The 19,765-nt window shown below is 53.6% G+C and overlaps 1 protein-coding gene across 3 annotated transcripts in view; it reads left to right on the top strand.

Annotated features, from left to right (window-relative positions):
• Positions 1 to 15,286, top strand: part of HDAC7 (histone deacetylase 7) — a 122,202-nt gene extending 106,916 nt beyond the window's left edge. For all 3 annotated transcript variants that reach the window (XM_067313925.1, XM_067313927.1, XM_067313926.1), the window contains 16 exons: positions 448 to 656; positions 911 to 1,120; positions 2,637 to 2,853; positions 3,375 to 3,508; positions 4,406 to 4,526; positions 5,026 to 5,075; positions 6,545 to 6,652; positions 7,096 to 7,151; positions 7,452 to 7,539; positions 7,792 to 7,911; positions 8,898 to 8,995; positions 10,380 to 10,498; positions 10,728 to 10,861; positions 11,280 to 11,364; positions 12,386 to 12,524; positions 13,228 to 15,286. In XM_067313925.1, coding sequence (XP_067170026.1) covers positions 448 to 656; positions 911 to 1,120; positions 2,637 to 2,853; positions 3,375 to 3,508; positions 4,406 to 4,526; positions 5,026 to 5,075; positions 6,545 to 6,652; positions 7,096 to 7,151; positions 7,452 to 7,539; positions 7,792 to 7,911; positions 8,898 to 8,995; positions 10,380 to 10,498; positions 10,728 to 10,861; positions 11,280 to 11,364; positions 12,386 to 12,524; positions 13,228 to 13,273 — 1,934 coding nt within the window. In that variant the 3' untranslated portion in view covers positions 13,274 to 15,286. The remainder of the gene's footprint in view (positions 1 to 447; positions 657 to 910; positions 1,121 to 2,636; positions 2,854 to 3,374; positions 3,509 to 4,405; positions 4,527 to 5,025; positions 5,076 to 6,544; positions 6,653 to 7,095; positions 7,152 to 7,451; positions 7,540 to 7,791; positions 7,912 to 8,897; positions 8,996 to 10,379; positions 10,499 to 10,727; positions 10,862 to 11,279; positions 11,365 to 12,385; positions 12,525 to 13,227) is intronic.
• The last annotated feature ends 4,479 nt before the right edge of the window (positions 15,287 to 19,765 follow it).

Raw genomic sequence — 19,765 nt, forward strand, 5'->3', positions numbered from 1 at the left:
GTGATACCTGCAGTGAGGGAATCTGTCCTCACTGAGGATGGAGCAAGGGCTGAGATGGTTTAGGACAGCCAGAGCCTATCCCCAGGTGCCCAGGGGCTGTGTGGTGCCAACATAGGGGGACAGAAGGAAGAGCGCCATGAAGGTGCCAGCTGCTTCTTACCTAGCCTAGCAAATGCTGGGCTACATCAGGACTCCTTCCCAGCATGTTTCCCAATCCCTACAGGCTAGGAAAGCTTCTCCCCTGCCCAGAGCAACCTGTGCTGCTTCCTGCACATCCTTCTCCCATTGGCTTTCCGGGCAGTGAGTAAGGGAGAGCCATCTCTGGGATTGCTGGACTAGGATGCCCAGGACTGCTGCTTGCTATGGTGTGGCCTGACAGCTCTGTGGGGTGCCATGTCCACCCAGCATACAAGGCTAGCCCTCACCTCTGCTTCCTCTCCCCTGCAGTGCCAGGTCTGGGAACGGTCCCTTTCTCCTTCGCCCCCTCGCTCATCTCTGCAGAGCGCCTGTCACTCCCAGGCCACCATAAACCGCTGGGGAGGACCCGCTCAGAGCCCTTGCCCCAGAACCCCAAGGCCATCCAGCAGCAGCTGGTGTACCAGCAGCATCACACCCAGTTCCTGGAGAGACTCAAGCAACAGACACATCTGGGCAAGGTAAGTCAGGGGGGTTCAGCCCAGGGGAAGCAGCAGGTACCAAGAGAAGGATACTGCAGGGTGCAAAGTAGCAACCCTTCCTGATGGGCGAGGAGTAGCAGATGTCCAGGGCTGTCCAGCTTCACTGGCTCCCACATCCATGATGCTCTTGCCCCTGAGATGGCCTGCCGTCTTCCACAACCTCCACAGCCTGGTCTGGCCTCTGTCCTGGCCCCTGTCACCTCTCTGCTCATTTGTGATCCCTCTGTCTGCAGCGCATGGCTAAGTCCAGTGAGAAGCCCCGTCTGCGGCAGATTCCCTCCTCGGAAGACATGGAGGCAGAGGGGACACTCCCAGAGGCTGGGGGTGAGAGCAGTGACCAGGCAAGGACACGCATGGAGCCCACACGGCCAGGAGGCAGCATGAAGGAACCCGAGAGGACGCAGAAGATGATGCAATCACAAGAGGAGCTTGTTCTACAGCAGGTATCCTAGGGCTGGTAGAGATCAGAGAGCCCAGGGAGGGGTGCAGGCTGCCAGTTAGAAGCAGTCTTTTCCTTGCTGGGCACGAGGAGCCCATGAGGAAAGGGGCTGATGCCTTTCCTGGGTTGTCACAGACCTGTGTGAAGCCCTCTGGGTAGTTTGAAGCCTAGAAGCAGGCTTAGGAGGGGACTGGAAGAGGTGGAGTTCCCAGCCTTGTTCTCATCTCAAGTCCTGGTTTAGTTGCTTTGAGCATTAGTCCTCTGTTCAAGCTGCTTGGGATGTGAATGGTGCTATTTTTGCAGTTATTTGGTTATTTTCCACAGTACTTACTGCTTTTCAAAGAGACAGAAGGCTTCCCTGGCCTTTGCCCTGCAGCTTCCCTAGCCTTGCAGAACTCTGCTTTGCTTGTGTCTGAGCATGTGATGGTCTGTGGCCTGTCTCAGGTTGCATCCCCAAACAGTGGGACTTGTGCCCATGCTGTCACGGAGTACCTCTGCCTCGGTTCATTGTCTCTTTCCAGACCAGGTTTGCAGTTTGCCATGAGGTTGGCATTAGTGCTACAGCACAGGCAGAGCAGGGGGATGTGGGCAGCATGCCAGAGGTAGCTGCCCTTTGGTTTTAGAGAGACCTTTTTCTCCATCCCTTGGTGTTTCCCTTTTGAGGCTTTGTACAAACCCAGCAAAGCTGGCAGTGTGCTGACACTGGGAAGATTCAGGTCAGACCTCGTCCAAGGAGACCCCACACACTTCAAAGGATGCTTTTGTCCTGAGACCAACGTGACCAGCATCTAGACTCTGCACACAGCTACCCAGGCTACTGGCTGATGCTGTTTGTTAGACCTGCCTTGCCTGGCACTCCAAAATTTGCCTCTAGATAAGCTGGGCAGTGTTCTGAGGATACCCATGTGCAGATGAACATCTAAGGAGGAAAAGGAGCCACTTCCCAGTAATGCTGGGATCTGAATGTAGCATGTGACTGCACAGGGAACCCTTGAAGAAGCTCTGCTTCTGATGCATCCGATTTGCATGGCTTTGTGCGTGTTTTCTCTGTAGAGGATACTGTGGCCTCAGGAGTCTTTCTCTGTGCTGGGGCAGAGGTGTCTCTGCCAGGATAAAACACCTCTCCAGAGTATCAGGGTATGCAAGGGGTTAGTTCAGTTAAACTGTCCTGGATGCTGGTAAATTGGCACCCTCCCTGGGTGCCAGCAAAGCTGGGCATCATCCCCCACTGCTGTGCCTTCAGCAGGCTTGCCCAGCAGTGCAGAACTGAGCCAGCAGAGAGCAGCAGACACTGTGCGACATGTCCCAGCTCCTGCACGCTGGCTTGGAGCCAGCCTGCATGGAGGGGACTACATCAGATACAAACCCTCCTGGAAGCAAGGCTCCTTCCTGGGCTGGGAGAGTGCACTGCACTGGCTTCCTTTTCCCATGCTGGGTCCACTCTCCCTGCAGAGCAATGTGTGGCACCTTGCTCAAACCTCTCTGGAGATGCCACGCTCACTGCCGCCTCTCTCCATCAGGCCTATCTCTGGGATTCCTACCAGCGCATGCAGCACCAGCTCCTCAAGCGGCAGCCCCTGGCTGACTCCCCCATGGTCCACGCAGGGCACAGGCCCCTTTCCAGGGCCCAATCATCTCCTGCCACTGCAAGTGTCTCCCTTCCTGCCCAGGATCCAGCCTCCAAGACGCTCTCTCTGCCTGTGCAGGAGCAGCCAACCAAGCCGCATTTCACAACAGGTAGGGCATGTCTCCTTACAGGGAGGCACTGTGCTCGGATGTCACTGCTGGAGCAGTAGCAGGGCCTGGGGAGAAGAGCTGAAAGAAGGGATACCTGGGGAAGCTTAGTTACAGTCCCACTCAATCCTGGACTGATATATTCCTGGGAGTGCTCTAGCTGCCTGAACAAAGAGCAGAGCAAGTCCTGAGGATCCCACCCTCCTCAGCCTGTTAACCAAAGTCAGTTATTGCAAAGTGATCTGACGTGCCCTTTCCAAGTCATCCTGGTCCAACACTGCTGGTGAGTGACTGTTTGGGCTCTTTTGCACACCCAAGGCAGGATTTGCCTCAAGCCTCTTGGGACAGAGGCTCCCATGGTCTGAGGGAGGTGTTTTAGTCAAACCAAATAACCAGCGGAATTTAGGGTCCCAGCCAGCAGCCCAGCCCCTGAAAAGGAGCTGAGATAGGGGCAGCCCAGTCAAGGCCTGAGTTTCCAGTCTAGTGTTGGGACTGCAGTGTCCTGATCCGCTTGTGCATTGCAGGGCTGGTTTATGACTCAGTGATGCTCAAACACCAGTGCTCCTGCGGCGATAACAGCAACCACCCAGAGCACGCAGGCAGGATTCAGAGTATCTGGTCCCGCCTGCAGGAGAGAGGGCTGCGCAGCCAGTGCGAGGTGAGTGCAGAGTGGGAGCCAGACGCCTATGAGCCACTCATAAGGGAAAGGGGGCTTGTGCCAACAGATCTTGTGTTAACAATGTGAGAGTGATAGTATCTTGCTCCCACCTCCATCCTTTTCATCCCCAGATCTCAGCCTCTTTGTCCCATCATCCAGGCAACAAAGACCCTGGGAGAAAGACTGGGCTTGCTCATTGATGGCAGTGCCAAGATGCAGCTTGCTGGTCTGGCCATCTCCATCCTCCAGCTTTGGATGACAACAAGAGTTTGCTGTGCTGGAGGATGGGCGTAGGGATAGGTGTGATCCCTGTTGAAACAGGGTTGAGGTTTTTTGTCGACTCAGGGGACATCAGTGTCAGTTCTGGTCTGTTAGAAACCTTGCCTTGGTCTAGCTAGGCTGACCCTGGTCCACACAAGCTTTACAACTGTAAGAGAATGATACTGGCATTTCCTGCCTGATCTGTGCCTGCAGATGAAGGGGTTTGATTTAGTTCAAATCTGATGCAAGAAGCACCATGCTCAGTCCTGCAGCTGCCTTCCCTGCTGCAGAGATACAGGGTTTATCTGTAGATGTGGTGCAAAACATGCCACAATCATGCATCCTGCCCTAGTGCAGATGTTGTTTGTCCCCCTTTTGCTCTGAACGTCCTGGGGCCACTGTCTGGCTTTCACCATCAGAGGCTTCTTCCCTTAACAAGATTGGAGCGAGAAGCTGCTGGGCAGAGTTGGAGCTCCCAAACTTCTGGGAAGGGGGATGGCACCTTGAATCACTGATTCTCAGAGCTGCCAGGGTCAGGAAGCAGGGCAACATCTGCACTGTGCCCACCACTAGTATGCACGGATGGGAGAGTCTCACCTCCTTGAGCAGCTTGTTCATAGCTCCTGTTTGCTGCAGTGTCTGCGGGGACGCAAGGCCACCTTGGAAGAGCTGCAGTGCGTGCATACCGAGCGTCACGTGTTCCTCTACGGCACCAATCCCCTCAACCGCCTTAAACTGGACAACGGGAAGCTGGCAGGTGAGTCCAGCCATGTCCATACCCCTTCCCCAGGAGCTGAGCAGCAATGTGGTTGCTGCCAGGCCCTTGCCCTGCCCACCCAGGTGCCATGATCCTCAGCACCACAGCAGGCTCAGCCAGATCAGGATACCCTGAACCTCAGCCAAGGCTCTGTCCCTGCTGCCCAGTGTCAAGGAAGGAAATAGCACTCCCTGCCAATGGCGCTGCCCTGCCACCAGCAGCCCTGCCTTCCTGGGCTCTGGAGAAGGTGCTGTTCCCTCAGGTATCAGTGTGCTCACCTTACACCTTCCTTGACTGCCCCACACATTCACACCAGCTTTCAAAGCATCCTCAGCTGTGGGGATCGCAGCCAGGCAGCTGCCCACACCTCCTGTAGATGCTGTTCCTAATTATGGCCAAGCAGCCTGGCCAAACTTACCTCCTTGATAGCTATGTGCCCTGTCCCTAAACATCCCCACTTCCTCCTCTCCAAAGCCCTCACTGTCCTCTCTCTCCACAGGGATCCTGTCACAGCGGATGTTTGTAATGCTGCCCTGCGGAGGCGTGGGGGTAAGTGCTTGTTCTTTTCTCTGACCAGTTTTGGGCAGGTCTTTTTCTTTGTCCTGTCCACACTGAGGAGGACCTCTTCATGGGCCTGAGTGGAGAGGGAGCTCCCCAAGCCTTTGGGCTGCTCTCAGCTCTCATCAGCTCTTGTTTGTGTGCTGTCTGAGGGAGCTCAGAGGCCTGGAAATGACCTGGGGGTTGAGGCAGCCTCTGTCCCTCCCCTCCCTGCAGGGAGAACTGGCTCTGCCAAGGCCCAGGCAGTGCCAGCCTGCATGTAAGGCCAAGGATGGATATGGGAAGGTGTCCTCTCCTTGTCACTGGCCTGCCAAGGTCGTGTAGCCTCAGGCAGAAGCACTCCATCCTTGGGCAAGAAGTTGTTGTATCAAAGCTTCTTCCAGTCCTCAGGCTGTCCTAAGCATCCCTCTCGAAACAGGACCCTTTTCAGCCCCTTACTCCAGGGGATGCAGTAACTGAAAGCCCCTTAAAGCCATTCCTAAGAGCCCAGGGAGTCAGGAGGGAGTGAGCTTGGGTGGCAGATGGGAGCCCTGCCCTGTGCACTGGGTCCGATGTCCCAGCAGTGATGGTGGGACGTCCAGAGGGATCCACAAGCCATGGTCTCCGTTGAGGGAGGGGAGCAGTGTCACGGGGATAGCAGGCTGACACTTCTTTCCGGACACTTCTGTTGCCTCTCCTTTCACAGCTTGCTGCCCTGGTTTCTCTCCATTCATTGCATTCTCCTCTCTTCCTCTCTCTCCCCCTGTCTCTGTCGTTCTCTCTCTCTTTCAGGAAGGGTCTCACTCCATGCCTTCTTGCTGCCTCTTCTGGTTCTTCTCCTCCCCTTGCCCCTGCTGCTGGGCGCCAGCTCTTCTCAGCCCCGTTTGCATCCATTTTTCCTGCTCTGCCTCCCCCTCCCTGCCCTCCTCTCGCCCGTGCCCTGAAGGCAGAGGGGGGGCTGGATCTGCCCCTCTCAGTGGGCAGAGGGGAGCCTTTGAGTTGCACACATGGAGTTGATCAGAAGAGACTGAGTTTTCCGGCTCTGGCTCGGCCCTTGACGTGATCCTGATCAAACCAAGATGTTTGGTTAAACAATAAAATAAGATAAAGAAGGTAACTAGTGTTTTCTCAGTCACTCCTTCCAGCCCCTGGGTGCAGGGTGAGATGCTCTGAGCAGAGCCCATGGAGAGCCCCCACCGCCCTGCTTGACTGGGGGCTTGGGCTGGCCAGGCAGCACATATGGCTGGTAGAGGAGCTGCTCGCCTGACCGGCAGCACCAGGGAGCTGACATGGGAGCCTGCCTGATTGCATGCAAGGTAGTCTGGCTCCATGGTGCCTGGCACTTCTGGCTGCAGGGGACATCAGTCCCTGGCACCAAGCAGAGAGCAGGGCGCCTGGCAGAGTGCACGGGTCCCCCGGCCGAGATCTCCTCCATCGATGCCCTGTCCCCATCTCCGTCTGACTGATCTGCTTGCTTCCAGGTGGACAGTGATACCATCTGGAACGAGCTGCATTCCTCCAACGCTGCCCGCTGGGCCGCAGGCAGTGTCACCGAGCTGGCCTTCAAGGTGGCCACCAGGGAACTTAAGGTAGGGTGGCAACACATGGCAGCCCAGAGCTGTGCATCACCCCATGGCAGGGCGAGAGGGGAGCTGTCACTGCCTGTGGGGTTTTGAACATTTGCTGCAGTAGGGTGTTTCATCTCTAAGCCTCTCATCTCCTGGTGACAAGTTTGGCAGCACTGGAGACATCTGGCAGCATCACCTTTGTATTTGGCTGCACAGAGGTTTTTGGGATGTCATATACCAGCCTAGGTGGCCCCAGCATCCCAGGGGATAGGTTTATCCTCTCCTCCACCGGCACTGGGTGCTTCCAGCCCTACACTGCTCTGGTCTTGATACCCAGCTGTGCCCATGGGTAGCCAGGGCACAGGCTCTCATCTGTGAGGAAGGACTGGCCAACACTGGGGTGGATGGGGTGCACGAAGCTGGGAGCAGCGGCTCTGATCACCTTCCGTTTGTTTTGTCCTCAGAATGGCTTTGCTGTGGTGCGGCCCCCTGGACATCACGCAGATCCTTCCACCGCCATGTAAGGCCAGGCTGCCTCTCGGCCTCCCCTCCCCAAGCTGCAGTGCTTTGGGCTGGTGCTTGGGAAGCACCGAACACCAGGTCCCTGTGGACACTCTGTCGGAGCTGGTTATGCAGCACAAAGGGTCTTTGGCTTGAAATTGCCAATTGCTCCAGACTAAACTCTCCCAGGACCCATCCATATCCAGACCTGGTGGGAAGGGAAGGGAGAGCCCATCCTTTGGGGAGCTGACAGGCCAGGGTGGAAAGATGCTCAGTAAGGGCCCCAGAGCACTGATTAGCTCCAACTGCCTCTTTGCAGGGGATTCTGCTTCTTTAATTCGGTGGCCATTGCTGCCAGGCAGCTGCAGCAGAAAGGGAAACTCAGCAAGATTCTCATTGTGGACTGGGTAAGTCATCTCTCTCCCTCAGCATGTCCCAGCTCTTCCCCTGCTGTAGCTGTCCCCGGGAGCTGGTATCTGGAGTTCCTCTCAGTGCTGGTTCTGGAGCTAGACTGGAGAGCAGGAAAACTTTATCTTTCAGGGAACATGGCCCCTTGGCCTGGAGCAGGGAGAGATCCAGTTGTTTTTTGCTCCATTAGGCTATTGGGCCACCCTAGAGGCTAAACAAAGACCACTTTCCCAACATCTTTCTCCCTCTAGGATGTTCACCATGGCAATGGGACACAGCAGATCTTCTACAGAGACCCTGATGTTCTCTACATCTCTTTGCATCGTCATGATGATGGGAACTTCTTCCCTGGTAGTGGAGCTGCCGATGAGGTAAAAAGCACAGTTGAGCAGACCACAAAGTCTGTACAGCTCTGCCCCAGGGACAGCAGTGTTGGTGACAAGGGCAAGGGTGTGCCAGGTTTGATCAGTGGGTAGTTTTGTGTCGGTACCTTGTAGGCTGCTTTCCCATTGATGCCTGAACCTGCTTGGTTCACTTAGCTGCACAGGATGCACATTTAGCACTTTGGAGGCTTGGACACAATATATCCCTGTGCTGGAATTAAGAGTCTGGGCTTTAAAAACACCCACACATTGCAAACACTGTTTTTCTTCCCCCAGGAGAGTGGTGCAGCCCTGGAACACCCAGAGAAGTGGGGGGTCTCCATCGTTGGAGGTGGCCAGATTCAGCTAGATAATCTTTGCTTTAGTGTTGGGGACAGTTCTGTGAGTGGAGTTGGTGACCCCCAGGTGTCCCTTGCCACCAATATCAATACCAGTCTGTGGTCTCCCTAGTGACTGAGGGATCCCCATTGCTTTGACTCCTTGCAGGAAAAGGGCTCCTGATCCCAGGGGGTGGGACATGGTGAAGCATGGAGCTGCCTGTTCCTGGCTGACGTTTAGGAGAATGGAGAGGGTGTCTGGACCCCTTAAGGGATATGGAATGGATCCCATTTCTAGTCTGCTTCGCGTAGGCTCCTTTCTGCAGCCACAGGATCCTCTTGCACTTCATCCCAGCCTGCAGCCAACAGCACAGGGACAATGACTGATGGTTGCAATGCTCTGTGAAATGTCAGGAAACCACCACAGCTTCTGGTATTCTTCAGAAATCTCCTTAAAGCCAGACAGTTTCTGTGGCCAGGATTTGTCATCCAGGCAGATGCTGGCAGCGGCCCATGGCTCTGATACAGACCGGGGGGTCTGGAACACCCAACCCTGCCTCCCTGGAGCCTGACAGTGATGGAACCCAGTCAGGGAACAGCTCCATCATCATTGCAGGCCACATCTAGGCCTTCACTGCTGTCCTTGCTCTCTTACAGGTTGGCGCCGGCCCTGGTGAGGGATTTAATGTCAATGTAGCCTGGACTGGAGGGCTCGACCCCCCTATGGGTGACCCCGAGTATCTGGCAGCTTTCAGGTACTGTTTCTTGCATTTCTGCTCATCTCCTCTTTCTTTGGGCCTCAGACTGAGCAAGAGACTGATGGATGCTCTGAACTCTCAGTAGGGAAGGAGCAGTTCAGGACTGGGGGCTGCAAGTCTGACAGGCCACCCCCAAACTGCCTCAACAGGGGACAAGGCATGTCAGTGGGGCCCTAAGCATGTCTGGGGGCAGCCTGCATGCACACACTTCCTTTGCACCCCATCTCCCCCTGGTTGTGTTATGGATGACAAGGCAGAAATGAAAAACAAGTGTGTTTTGCAGGACCCATAAGCCATGGGCTCCCCAACGCTCAGAGACACCCACCACTTCTGAGGTCCTCGAGGAGAGCTGAGGCAGTGCAGAGCAGTGGCATTGCCCGTGGCTTTGTTGTCTTCCCCATAGCTGAGATGGGGCCGTTCTGCAAAACGTGCCCCCAGCTGAGCCTGGCACCCTGGCTGGAGTGCCCAGGGTTCAGGCATGCCCTGGCCCTGCCTGTTCTCACAGACATGTTGTGAACTGGCCCGTGGAAATGTCCAAGAGCCCTTGGACGCTGTCAGGCCTGCTGCTCTTCCCATGTGCATTAGTTTAATAAGTTTTTTAAAAAGAAATCCATTTACATGAAAACGTGGCTTTCACTATGATTTCCTTCAAGACATGGAATTGCCCTTTTGGGAGATGATTGACTTAGTTGCCCAAGGTCCAGGCAGGGCCCCAGCATCACACTGACTGTCCCAGAGACCGTTTGGTTTTGCTGGGAACCCTGTTCCCTAGGTACAGTGGGCAGCAAGGACCCTCCAGCAAAGAAAGCTGAAAGGGACAGGGCCTGATCCATCCTTCCAAGCAGGCCCCTGGGCTGTCCTGTCCATCATGGCTGGGCTCATCCTGTGCAGAGTGGCCAAGACGTCCCAAACCTTGGCAGCACAGAGGACTGTAGGGCAGGGTTTTCAGGGAGCTGTTCTCAGCAGAGCCTCTGCCATCCCATTCCTTTCCAGCCTGACCGCCATAGCCCTTTTCCCAGAAATTATTCAGGCACTTCTCAGTGTGCGTCACCTCGATTCCTCTACTCTGCAAATTTCTGCCCTCTGTAGTTCTGACTATATCCATCACATTTGTTTGTATTTCGTTCCCTAGAGCTCCGCCCTCTCCCTTTGCCATTGGTCTCATTCTCCAGCCATAAGAACGAGCACAAGCCGTGCTCTCTGGAGAAGTCTGGGTTATGTTACGCTGGTCGGGGAACTGTGGGGTCTCAGAGCTGTTGTTCCTGGCTTGCTGCCCACCTTTGAGGTCCCCAGCCTGAGGCTGCTCCAGGTGCAGAGAAAAGGGTCAGGTCAGCACTGGGGTCCAGCACTTAGCACCTCTTACTTTTTTTTTCCCCCACAGGACAGTGGTGATGCCAATTGCACATGAATTTTCCCCTGATGTGGTGCTGGTGTCGGCCGGCTTCGATGCAGCTGATGGCCACCCACCACCGTTGGGTGGCTACAAAGTCTCTGCCAAATGTAAGGAGCTGGAAACAATGCTGATGGGCTGCTGGATCAAAGCAGGCTGCTCCTGCTGCTGATCCAGGCTGGGGCTGGGACCACAAGCATAGGGAAGGCACTGCCCCTCAGGTGGCAGCTCTCCCTGGAGCAAGCGAAGCTCTTTGGGGTATTACTGGCATGGCATCAAAGGCCACAGCCCTGTCTTTGGCAGGAAGGCTAACGAACACCCCTTTGCCTTTCTCTCCAGGCTTTGGCTACATGACGAAACAGCTGATGAGTCTGGCTGGGGGAGCCATAGTCCTCGCACTAGAAGGTGGCCATGACCTTACGGCCATCTGTGATGCATCCGAGGCCTGTGTGTCAGCCTTGCTGGGCAACGAGGTGAGAGCTTGGGGGTCAGTGAAACCCGGAGGGGCCACGTCCTCATGGTGGAGCTGGGAGGCAGCCTGCGCTCCCCATCCTTCGATCAGGAGCTGATGGATTGCTTGGGAGCAAAGGGGAGCACGTGTCTCCCTCTCCAGCCAAAAGGAGCTGGGTGGACCTGTGCAGGCAAAGGTCCTGATGAGCAGTTTGGGCACAGTCTGAGCAGCAGGTGAAGCATCAGGTTCATATGGCTGCTGCAGTGGGCAGAGTTTGGAGCCTCAAGCTCCAGCTCTGCTCTGCTGTGATCAACTCTACTTCGCACTTGACTTAACGCTGCTGACCACAGACTATGGCTGTTGCAGCTGTACCTGTGCTGGGAACCGAGCCCCGTGCACAGCTCCCTCCCTCTGATGCCCTGTGTCTCTTCCTTCGACAGCTGGATCCTCTCCCAGAAGAAAGTATGAGGCAGAAACCAAATCCCAATGCTGTGCGCTCCTTGGAAACCGTGATCCAGGTCCAGAGTGAGTGTCCCAGGTCTGGGGTCTCAGGCAGAAAGATTGGTTTATGTAAAAGGCCCTAGCATTAGCATTTCCTCCCCACTCCAGTTAACCCTGTGTCGCGAAGGAGTGATGCGCTTCACTCATAAGAGGGAAGCAGCACTGTGTTTATTGCAGTAAGATAGTGACTTTGAACAAAGTTCAATCATAAATAAGAACGATTTAACAAGGTTCAATTGGCAAGGTTCACTCAGTTATCTACTGCGGAAGGACAGGGTCAGATGCATGCACAAGGGAGACTCTCCCGTTGAGTCACGAGGTTCAGAAAGGACCCCTTTGCTTTCTAAACTCCTTCGGATGGGAGCCTAGGTGCGGCTGGATCCACTCCTAGTCTCAGACTTGGTCAACGGTTTATGTCTAAGGGATTATGTGCACAATTAATCAGAGATATAACTCAGCAAAGTTTTGCGAAGTTTGCAAAAGTTCAGCATGCTATTAATCACTTACCGAGGATCTGTCACGGGTAAGGAATCTCTCGACCTCGAGGAGTAACCTTGAGAGGCATCCCTGCTCAGAAGGAGGTTCTGCAGTGCAGCCCGCTGGCGTGCAGGAGAGTTCAATGGGCTCTGGGCTGCCCCCTATTTATGGGGGGGGAGATGATTGACTCATAGTCATATTTGCATACTAGACGGGCCTTAGCTGGCGCATGCTCAACTGGCCCCTGCATACGTGCTGTTTACAGGAAGGTCAGGTTGAGGGGGAGAGAGCACATTAGGGGGGGAAAGGAGCACACCATCACACCCTGTCCCCAGTGCGCACTGCCCCAGTGCGTGTGGTGCACAAACGGCTCAGCCATCCTGGCCAGGGCTGTCACATGCCTGATCTGCTTCCTAAAAACCCCAGTGGAGCCCTTCATCCCCCTCCTCCCTGTAGAAATATGATGCCCAGTAGAAGGGTGGTGCACTTGCTGCAAGGGGAGCTGCCCAGAGAAGGGAGACATGGGACACCCCTGTCCTAGCAACTCTTATCTTTGCTTCTCCTCCAGGTAAATACTGGGTTGCCGTACAGCGCTTTGCCTCCAAGCTGGGATGCTCCTTCCTGGAGGCGCAGCACCACGAAGCAGAAGAGGTGGAGACTGTCACAGCTTTGGCCTCCCTCTCAGTGGCCGTGATGGTGGAGAAGAGGTGATGCCCTTAATCAATCCTGGGAAGTGTGGGTGCCCCTCACTCCCTGTGTGCCTGGCCCTGAGCCTTGGTAGCAAGAGGGTGGCAGTAAAGACAGGCCATGTCCCACAGCCAGATGAGGTGCTCAGGGCTGTCCTGGCTTTAAACAGATCTTGGAGTACAGGAAACAGAAATTACAACTGTTATCCCCACCCAGAGCTCTGATCCTGTAACCCTTACATCCCATGACAGATTTGGCCCCAGAGTTCAGCACCAGTGGGTGGTGGGGTGAGGTCCTACACCCACACAGCCAGGACCTGGGTTTGCTTCTAGGGGATCCAGTGCTGGGCTCTTCACTGTTCCCTGGGGGTTGCCCAGTGCCATGGGACCAGCTGTGGGAGGTGGGAACACTTTCTGGAAATAGTCCTCAAACCCAACCAAACAAGATGGAAATGAGACCAAATCCTCTTTTCTTCCCATCACCTGCTTACAGCAGGGTCCCCATCTGCCCAGCACCATGTCTGATTCTTGTCAGGACTCAGCTGGTGTCCACATGGGTCTCCAGACTGGGAAGCCCTGGGAAGGTGGGAGGCTGTTGTGTAGCCCCAGCCCTAGAAGTCAGATATGCCAGAAGGCCCCTCCATTGCTGGGAAGGACGTGTTGTGCTGCACTGCTGGGGAGCAGGTCTCCTCCTCCTCTCATGTGCCTTATTTCTCCATTTCAGGACACAGGATGAGCCGATGGAGGAAGAGGAACCCATGAACCAGTGATGAGCGGTGACATTTTCTGCTCCCCTGCTTCCAGGAAGTGGCTGGACTCTCCTGAGCCTGGCCCTTGCTCTTCACTCCTGGCTTCCTGTTTGCCACGTCATCCTCACTCCCCGAGTCACAGTCCTGAAATGGCCTGGACCTCCGGCTCCCACCTCTGCAGGTCACCCAGAAAGGATGCTCCTATACCCACCTGGAAGACATCCTCCTGCTTGGGACCAGTGGAAAACCACAAACTCCCTCGGCATGGCGCAGCCTTGCAAACCTAGACCGTGCCTGCCATCAGTCCCCAACCTTCGGGACCCAAAACCCCTCTGGGGGCAAATGTGAGAGGCCTCCACCCCTCTGGCCGTGGTGGCAGCCAGACGCAGACCTGCCCTTCTCCTGGGATCTTCCTCACCCTTGGGGAAGGGGGTGGGTGTGGGGATGGATGTTGTGGCTGTGCTGCGGATGGTGAGAGCTGCCTTCGGGACTGCACCCAGAGCTCCTCTCTGGACAGCTAAAGATCCCTCTGAGAACAGCCCTGTGCTCTGCTCCAGAAGGGAAGGCTCTCTGTGTCTCCTCCTGAAGGCTTGCCAGCCTTCTCCAAGGTGCTCCCCTTCCTCTCCCATAGGGCATGAGGTGGGAGCGAGTGTGACAGTGACATGGGGTAAGAAAGAGCCTCGTTCTGTACAAGAAGGGTTTGGAAAGCAACGGATGATGTGCAAATCACCTTGCAATGAGGAAGATCAAGGGCTGGAGTGTCTGCAGTGCCCAGGATTGCACCCATGGGACATCCTAACCACTAACCAGAGTATGAACCCTCTGGTGCTGGGGCTCTGATTTGCACTATATACATATGACATGTGCTAATGTGAACCTTACGTACTCTTCTTTCCATGGGAATTTTGGGAACAAACACCTCTTCGCGTGGACATTAACAAGGTGCCTTGAGCCCTTTCAGCAACCCAACCATTCGCTGACCTGAGGATCTGTATCGGCGTAAACCCCTGTGATTTGTAAAAGCAGGGGCAGCCCAGCTGTCTTCCAATGACCCCCCCTGGAGAGGGTGGCACCTGGTGCCAACTCTCCCTGTGGCTTCATGCCCCAGTTCAGCCCCTGCACCCTGCCGGGCTCCTCTTCATTCAGCCCCAGTCCAGCTGAGATCAGATCAAATCCCATCGCCTTCTGCTTGGCGCTTATCTCCCCTAGGGATTCCTAAAGCCCCAGCAATATAGTGCTTGTCCCTGTCTAGACTGTCTCAGGGTGACAGAGACAGGGTCAGCCCCCTCAAACAGATGTGTCTAACTGGTTTTGCCCTTTCCCTATCTCATACTGCAGTGGGGCATCATCCACCTCCTGGCACCTGGCCCTGAGAGCCTGGTCCTTCCCTGTGTCTTCCCTGTGCCCTGTGGGTTGGACTGGGCAGAGGAGCAAGCCCACAAACCCTTCATCCTGTGCTCTGCAAGGACAGAGCCTTGCTCAGGCTCGCAGCATCATGGTGCTGGGCTGCAGCAGGGATTGGGGATAGCAGGAGTGAGCAAATGGCTTGGGGATGGCGCAGTGGGACCAGGACCTCACTGGGCTGCGGAGGAGGGGATGAACAGGGCAACGAGGTCTGGCCAAGCTCTGGAGGCTGGCCAGGCTCTGTCTGCAGGCACAGGGAGGAGAAATTTTGTAAAAAAGTAACAAAGGAAAAAAAAATATTGGAAGAATAAACATTTCTTTGTCTGAAATTGCCCATAGTTGGGGTCCAGCAGTGCCAGTCAGTGGCACAGAGGCTTGGGGGCATGCATGGTCCCTTGAGGCCAAGGGACACACAGGAAAGTCATCGGGGTCCCAGAGCGAGACTGCCTGTACCACCATCGCTTACTACTGTTGTAAACCCTGACACCCTCTTTTGCTTCCTGGGCTCAGGTAGCTGTGCTCTCCCTGCGATGTTCAGGGTTCATGTACATGCATCCCTGCTCACTGTGCTTCACACAACTTTGTGGCAGGCCTTCTCCAAACCAGGCTTAAGTGTGTGTTTTCTATCAACCCTTCTGTCTGCACAGGTTGTTTCTCCCCCACTTGAAGCACACAGCTGTGCAGGCATGCCAGGAGGACAGTGTGTGGCCAAGTGTCACCAATAACACCTTTTCCCAACCCTATGCCTGGAAGCCTCCAGGATCTGATGACAGGATGCCCTGATCCTATGATGGGCATCTTCCACAGCAGCCCCTTGCTGTTCACAAGGAGGACAGGAGACAGGGCATCACATTGCAGCAGGGCAAGTTGGGCAGGAGAGGGTTAAAGAGCACCCCAAAAACCCCCCTCTCCATCTTCTCTGGAACCTGTTGTCTTCATGGCTGATGTCCCTCAATGCTTTGGCTCTGTCCTGCTGTCCTGTCCCATTGCCTCTCAGATGGCCAGGGAGCTGTGGGGCAGTGAGAACGACCTGCTGCTTCTTCAGCCTTTAGGCACTCAGGCATTTCTGGTGTCGTGGACTCAAAGGTGGTGCTAACACCCCTTCTATTAGCAGCCGCTTCCCCACATATCCAGTCTCACCAGCTGACCTGAGCACCCCAAGCCACAGTTCCACCACTGCTTCTCCTTTCCTAGGCTGCACACTCTGCTCTTTGGCTTCAGTTTCCCTTTCCTGCTCAGTAGCAACCTCATCCCCGTTTCTTCCAGGGCTTCCCAGCTGGGCTCATACCACACAGGATGTGTCCCAGAGCAAAGCAGGCTGCAAACACTGGTGACCTACATGCACTGGTGGGTTACAGCCCGCAGTGACCTGGGATTGGGAAGGGGCACAGATAATCCACAGTGAATTTCTGCCAGAATTTTTTCCAGGTAGCCCCATGAATCCCCGAGTCAGCCAGAAGAAACTCAAAGCACAACATTTAAGGAGTGTTTGTACCCCAGTTTCACCAGGAAAATGCTGTGCAATTGTGTGAGTTCAACTATGAAACCAGTACTACCTTAAGGCAGAGGGAAATGCCACAAACAAATGGTCTCTTTGCTCACTTTTAAGATATTTAGCCTTTTATTTAACATTTTCATGACTCCTCTGCAACTACCAGGGCCAGAAACCAAAGGAGAAAAAAAAAAAAAAAAAGCTGTTATTGAGTAATTTCATGAATTCAAGAGCTGGACCTTTAAAGTCACCATCCAGGCAGGTCTGGCTAGGAGCACCCAGCAAAATCTTCATGAGCTTCACCTAACTGGAAGGTCCTGGGCCTGGTTGGGTAGCAGTGAAGCCAATGAGCTTGCACACCCCATTTATGGAGGACTGATACTCTTACCCCAAATTGAAGCCGAGATACTAAGCAGCCTCTCTGGATTGCTCTGTCCTATTGTGTCATCTTGATCGTGGCCGACAGAAGAAGGGCCCAGCCTAGCAGAGGACTATATGCTAAATGACTCACGCTAAGCAATGATCAGATCTGCCAACCGCATTCAATTGTTTGTGGTTTGAAACCCTTCACTGCAAAGACAGGGCCAAATAATGTGGTAAAATGTGAGCATTTGTGCAAGTTCTTGGCATGTGTCCAGCCTCCCTGGGTAAGCTAAGCCTGGGGAAAACCCCTATGGAGCCATCTCCTCTGAGTCTGAGCTGACTGGTCGGTGACAGGCCCCCTGCTTATCTTCCACTGTCTCATCGGAGGGGTTAGTCAGCACTTGCCCTCGTTTGAGCCTTTTAAGGACCACTGTGATGATCAACAATGAATTACAACATGGCCAGCTGGTTTCCCTAAAGCCAAACCCATGTCTTAGGGTCATCAGGCTTACAGACAAGTCTGGAGTCAGAAACCCCAAAGTTAGCACATTTTTCTCTAGCAGACAGCATGTTCTTTCTTGGACAGGATCCCCCTCCCCCAGGGACAGCATGTTTCTCATCACCCTCAGCCACTCCCCAAATACTCCTTTCAGAGGTGTATTCCAAGTCCCATGCAGAGGCTGGAGGAGGTGGTGGGAGTCCATGACTGGAAGTTGTGCCATGGAGGTGCAGCTCTGCAGGTGCTGAAGCCCAGGTCTGCTGCAGTTGGATGGGTGGGTGCATCGCAGCCTGGGTGCTCCTACCTCTCTCCTCCCAGTTAGTTAGCGGGGGGAGCTCACTCACTAAGTTCAGACCTGCCTAATTTTAACAGCTGAATTTGAAGCAGAAGAGTCCCAACATGAAGTCTAACACCAGAGCGCCCACTAGATATCTCTGGCTCTAAGGGGCTATTGACCTCTATTCGGACAGGTCATGCAACCATTCTAGTTGCCTCGTCCGTGAATCCAAGACAAGCCCACTCTCGCCTGTTATATGTGGACAAAGAATGACACACTGAGACCTCCAGAATGGGCACAAAGTACCACAAAATTCACTCCCACTTTCTGCTGGGATGAATAAGTTTTTTGGGGTGGAAAAAAGCCATGTGAAGATGTGACAGTGAGCTAAGCCACTGTGGGCACAGAGGAAACAGTCCTTAGCCTAACGCCATGCTAGGGTGGCCATCCTGAGGGGATGGGGTTTACTGGGAGTTTCTTTCCCCACTGGGCTTCTGCAGGCCCTACAATCCACCATTGGATTCATCATCCCACCCTTGAAAAGCACGCTGCCCAGCACCCTGCCCACCCACACTGGAGATGGGCTGGCATGTCACTGCCCCATCCACCAAAGCATAGAGCCATCCCACCTGGAGTGCGAGAAGCAGCACTATAAACAAAGGATGCATTTTTTGAAAATCTTTGCTACTCTTTCCTCTGCTGTTTACTGTTTGTGCCTTGGTTTGGTCTGCAGGGCAGTAATTGCACCTCTAGTACCCCATTCCACCACCACCACCTCCAGCTTTGGGTACTACCTTGCCCTTTTCACATGCAGCTTCAGTCAGCATCTTATCTCTCAGCATAACAAGCTCCATCCGCAACTGTTTGCCTGTAGCTTACATCAGTGTTTCACAGTGATGCAGCTGACTCCTGGCTGAAACCTCATCTACCAATGTTTCAATCTGAGGAGTGTCTTCTGCCTCTCCCCCAACACAGAGCACATCCAGGCTAGAGACAGAGCTGAGCATCCCTGCAGTGAACACCAAAAAGAGCTTAGCTCCTCTTATGACCACTTTGAAAATGCTGTTTGCATCTCGCTTCCAAGGACTTTCTGGCAGGTTCCTACTTCTGCTGTAGCTGAAGATATTCCTTTACTGGGAAGGGGGTGGGGGGCTCAGTGGGGAGATCACTGGTCCCTTCTACCTTCTCTTCCCATTTCCATATTTCCTGATTTCTAAAAATGTGGTGTTTGCATGATGCCCATCGGGAGTTTGCTGGTTATGGGCAGGTGGCAAGACTATTCACCTCGCAGCAAGACTCTTCATCTCATCCAGCCTGGCTGCCTAGTGGGTACAGCACTCCCCAAGGAGCTAATCATTGTCCCAGTAATTCAACAGGAGGACTTGTTGCACAGAGAGCAGCCACAGGTGTCCCTCTCCCAAGGGTGCACGTGGACCATGTGGACCACGTGGACCACGTGGCTTGGATGGCAGTGGGCACACGCGGCAGCCCTGCCCTGACCTGAGGATGTGGTGAGTCACAAGGATGAGGCAGACGGACTCCCAGGCACAGAGCCTGAGCCAACATCTGAGTGGGAGCACAGAGCTGCCTTCAGCAGCATGAAGATCCTAAGGACTAGACCACAGACCATCTCTAAATTCATCCCTCTGTGCTGCAAACACTGTCCTTTCTTCCCACTTTCTGTTTCTTTATTAACAACAACCATAATAATGATTGTGTGCATTAAAAAAAAAACCCAAGATCTTGGTTCAAATTATCATTCTTTCCTTAGGCATGACATTTCTCTCATTTTAAGATAATTTAATATAGTGATTTAAAAACAAAATCTCAACAAAGTGTTACTTTTTAAATAATTTTTAAAAGATATTTTACCTTTTTTATATAAGGGTTGGAAGCCTGAACCTCCACTTAGCAAAGAGGTATTCTCCTTTGTTTTTCAAGCTTATTTTATTTTTGAAAGAAAATTTATATTTCTAAAAGTGGTTTCATTTTTCATTTGTAAAATAGTTCCTCAAGTGTGGTTAATAAAGCCATCTGCAGGCATATTTTTAAGGGAATCTTTATTTTTTTAAGAGCATTTAGATCTTTTTAAAGACTGCTGTCAGCTCCCTTGAGCAGGGTATCCACTCGCGTTGTACATAAAAATTAAGGATTTTATAGAAAAATGTAGTTTCAGTCTTACTGTAGCTTGTCATTGGATTCTCTGGCATGTAATAAAGTGTGAACACTAATTGAAACTCTTCTTGCTGTTGAGTCACTCATAACACGTATCGCCCACATGGGTCATTCTGGGTTGAACTCTTACTGCAGCCTTCACTTACAGTTGTTTTTTTTCTCTCTCTTTCTCCTATAATGAGTAAATATGCCTAATTCTCTTTTGCCAAGTTTGAATAAAACTGGCCAAGTGCCAACATGCATGGGCGGGTGCAGGGGTGGGCACACATTCATGCCCACTTTGTGCTCACAACAGCAGCATTT

Source organism: Apteryx mantelli, chromosome 33 (genome assembly GCF_036417845.1).
Source record: "Apteryx mantelli isolate bAptMan1 chromosome 33, bAptMan1.hap1, whole genome shotgun sequence".
Lineage (NCBI taxonomy): Eukaryota > Metazoa > Chordata > Aves > Apterygiformes > Apterygidae > Apteryx > Apteryx mantelli.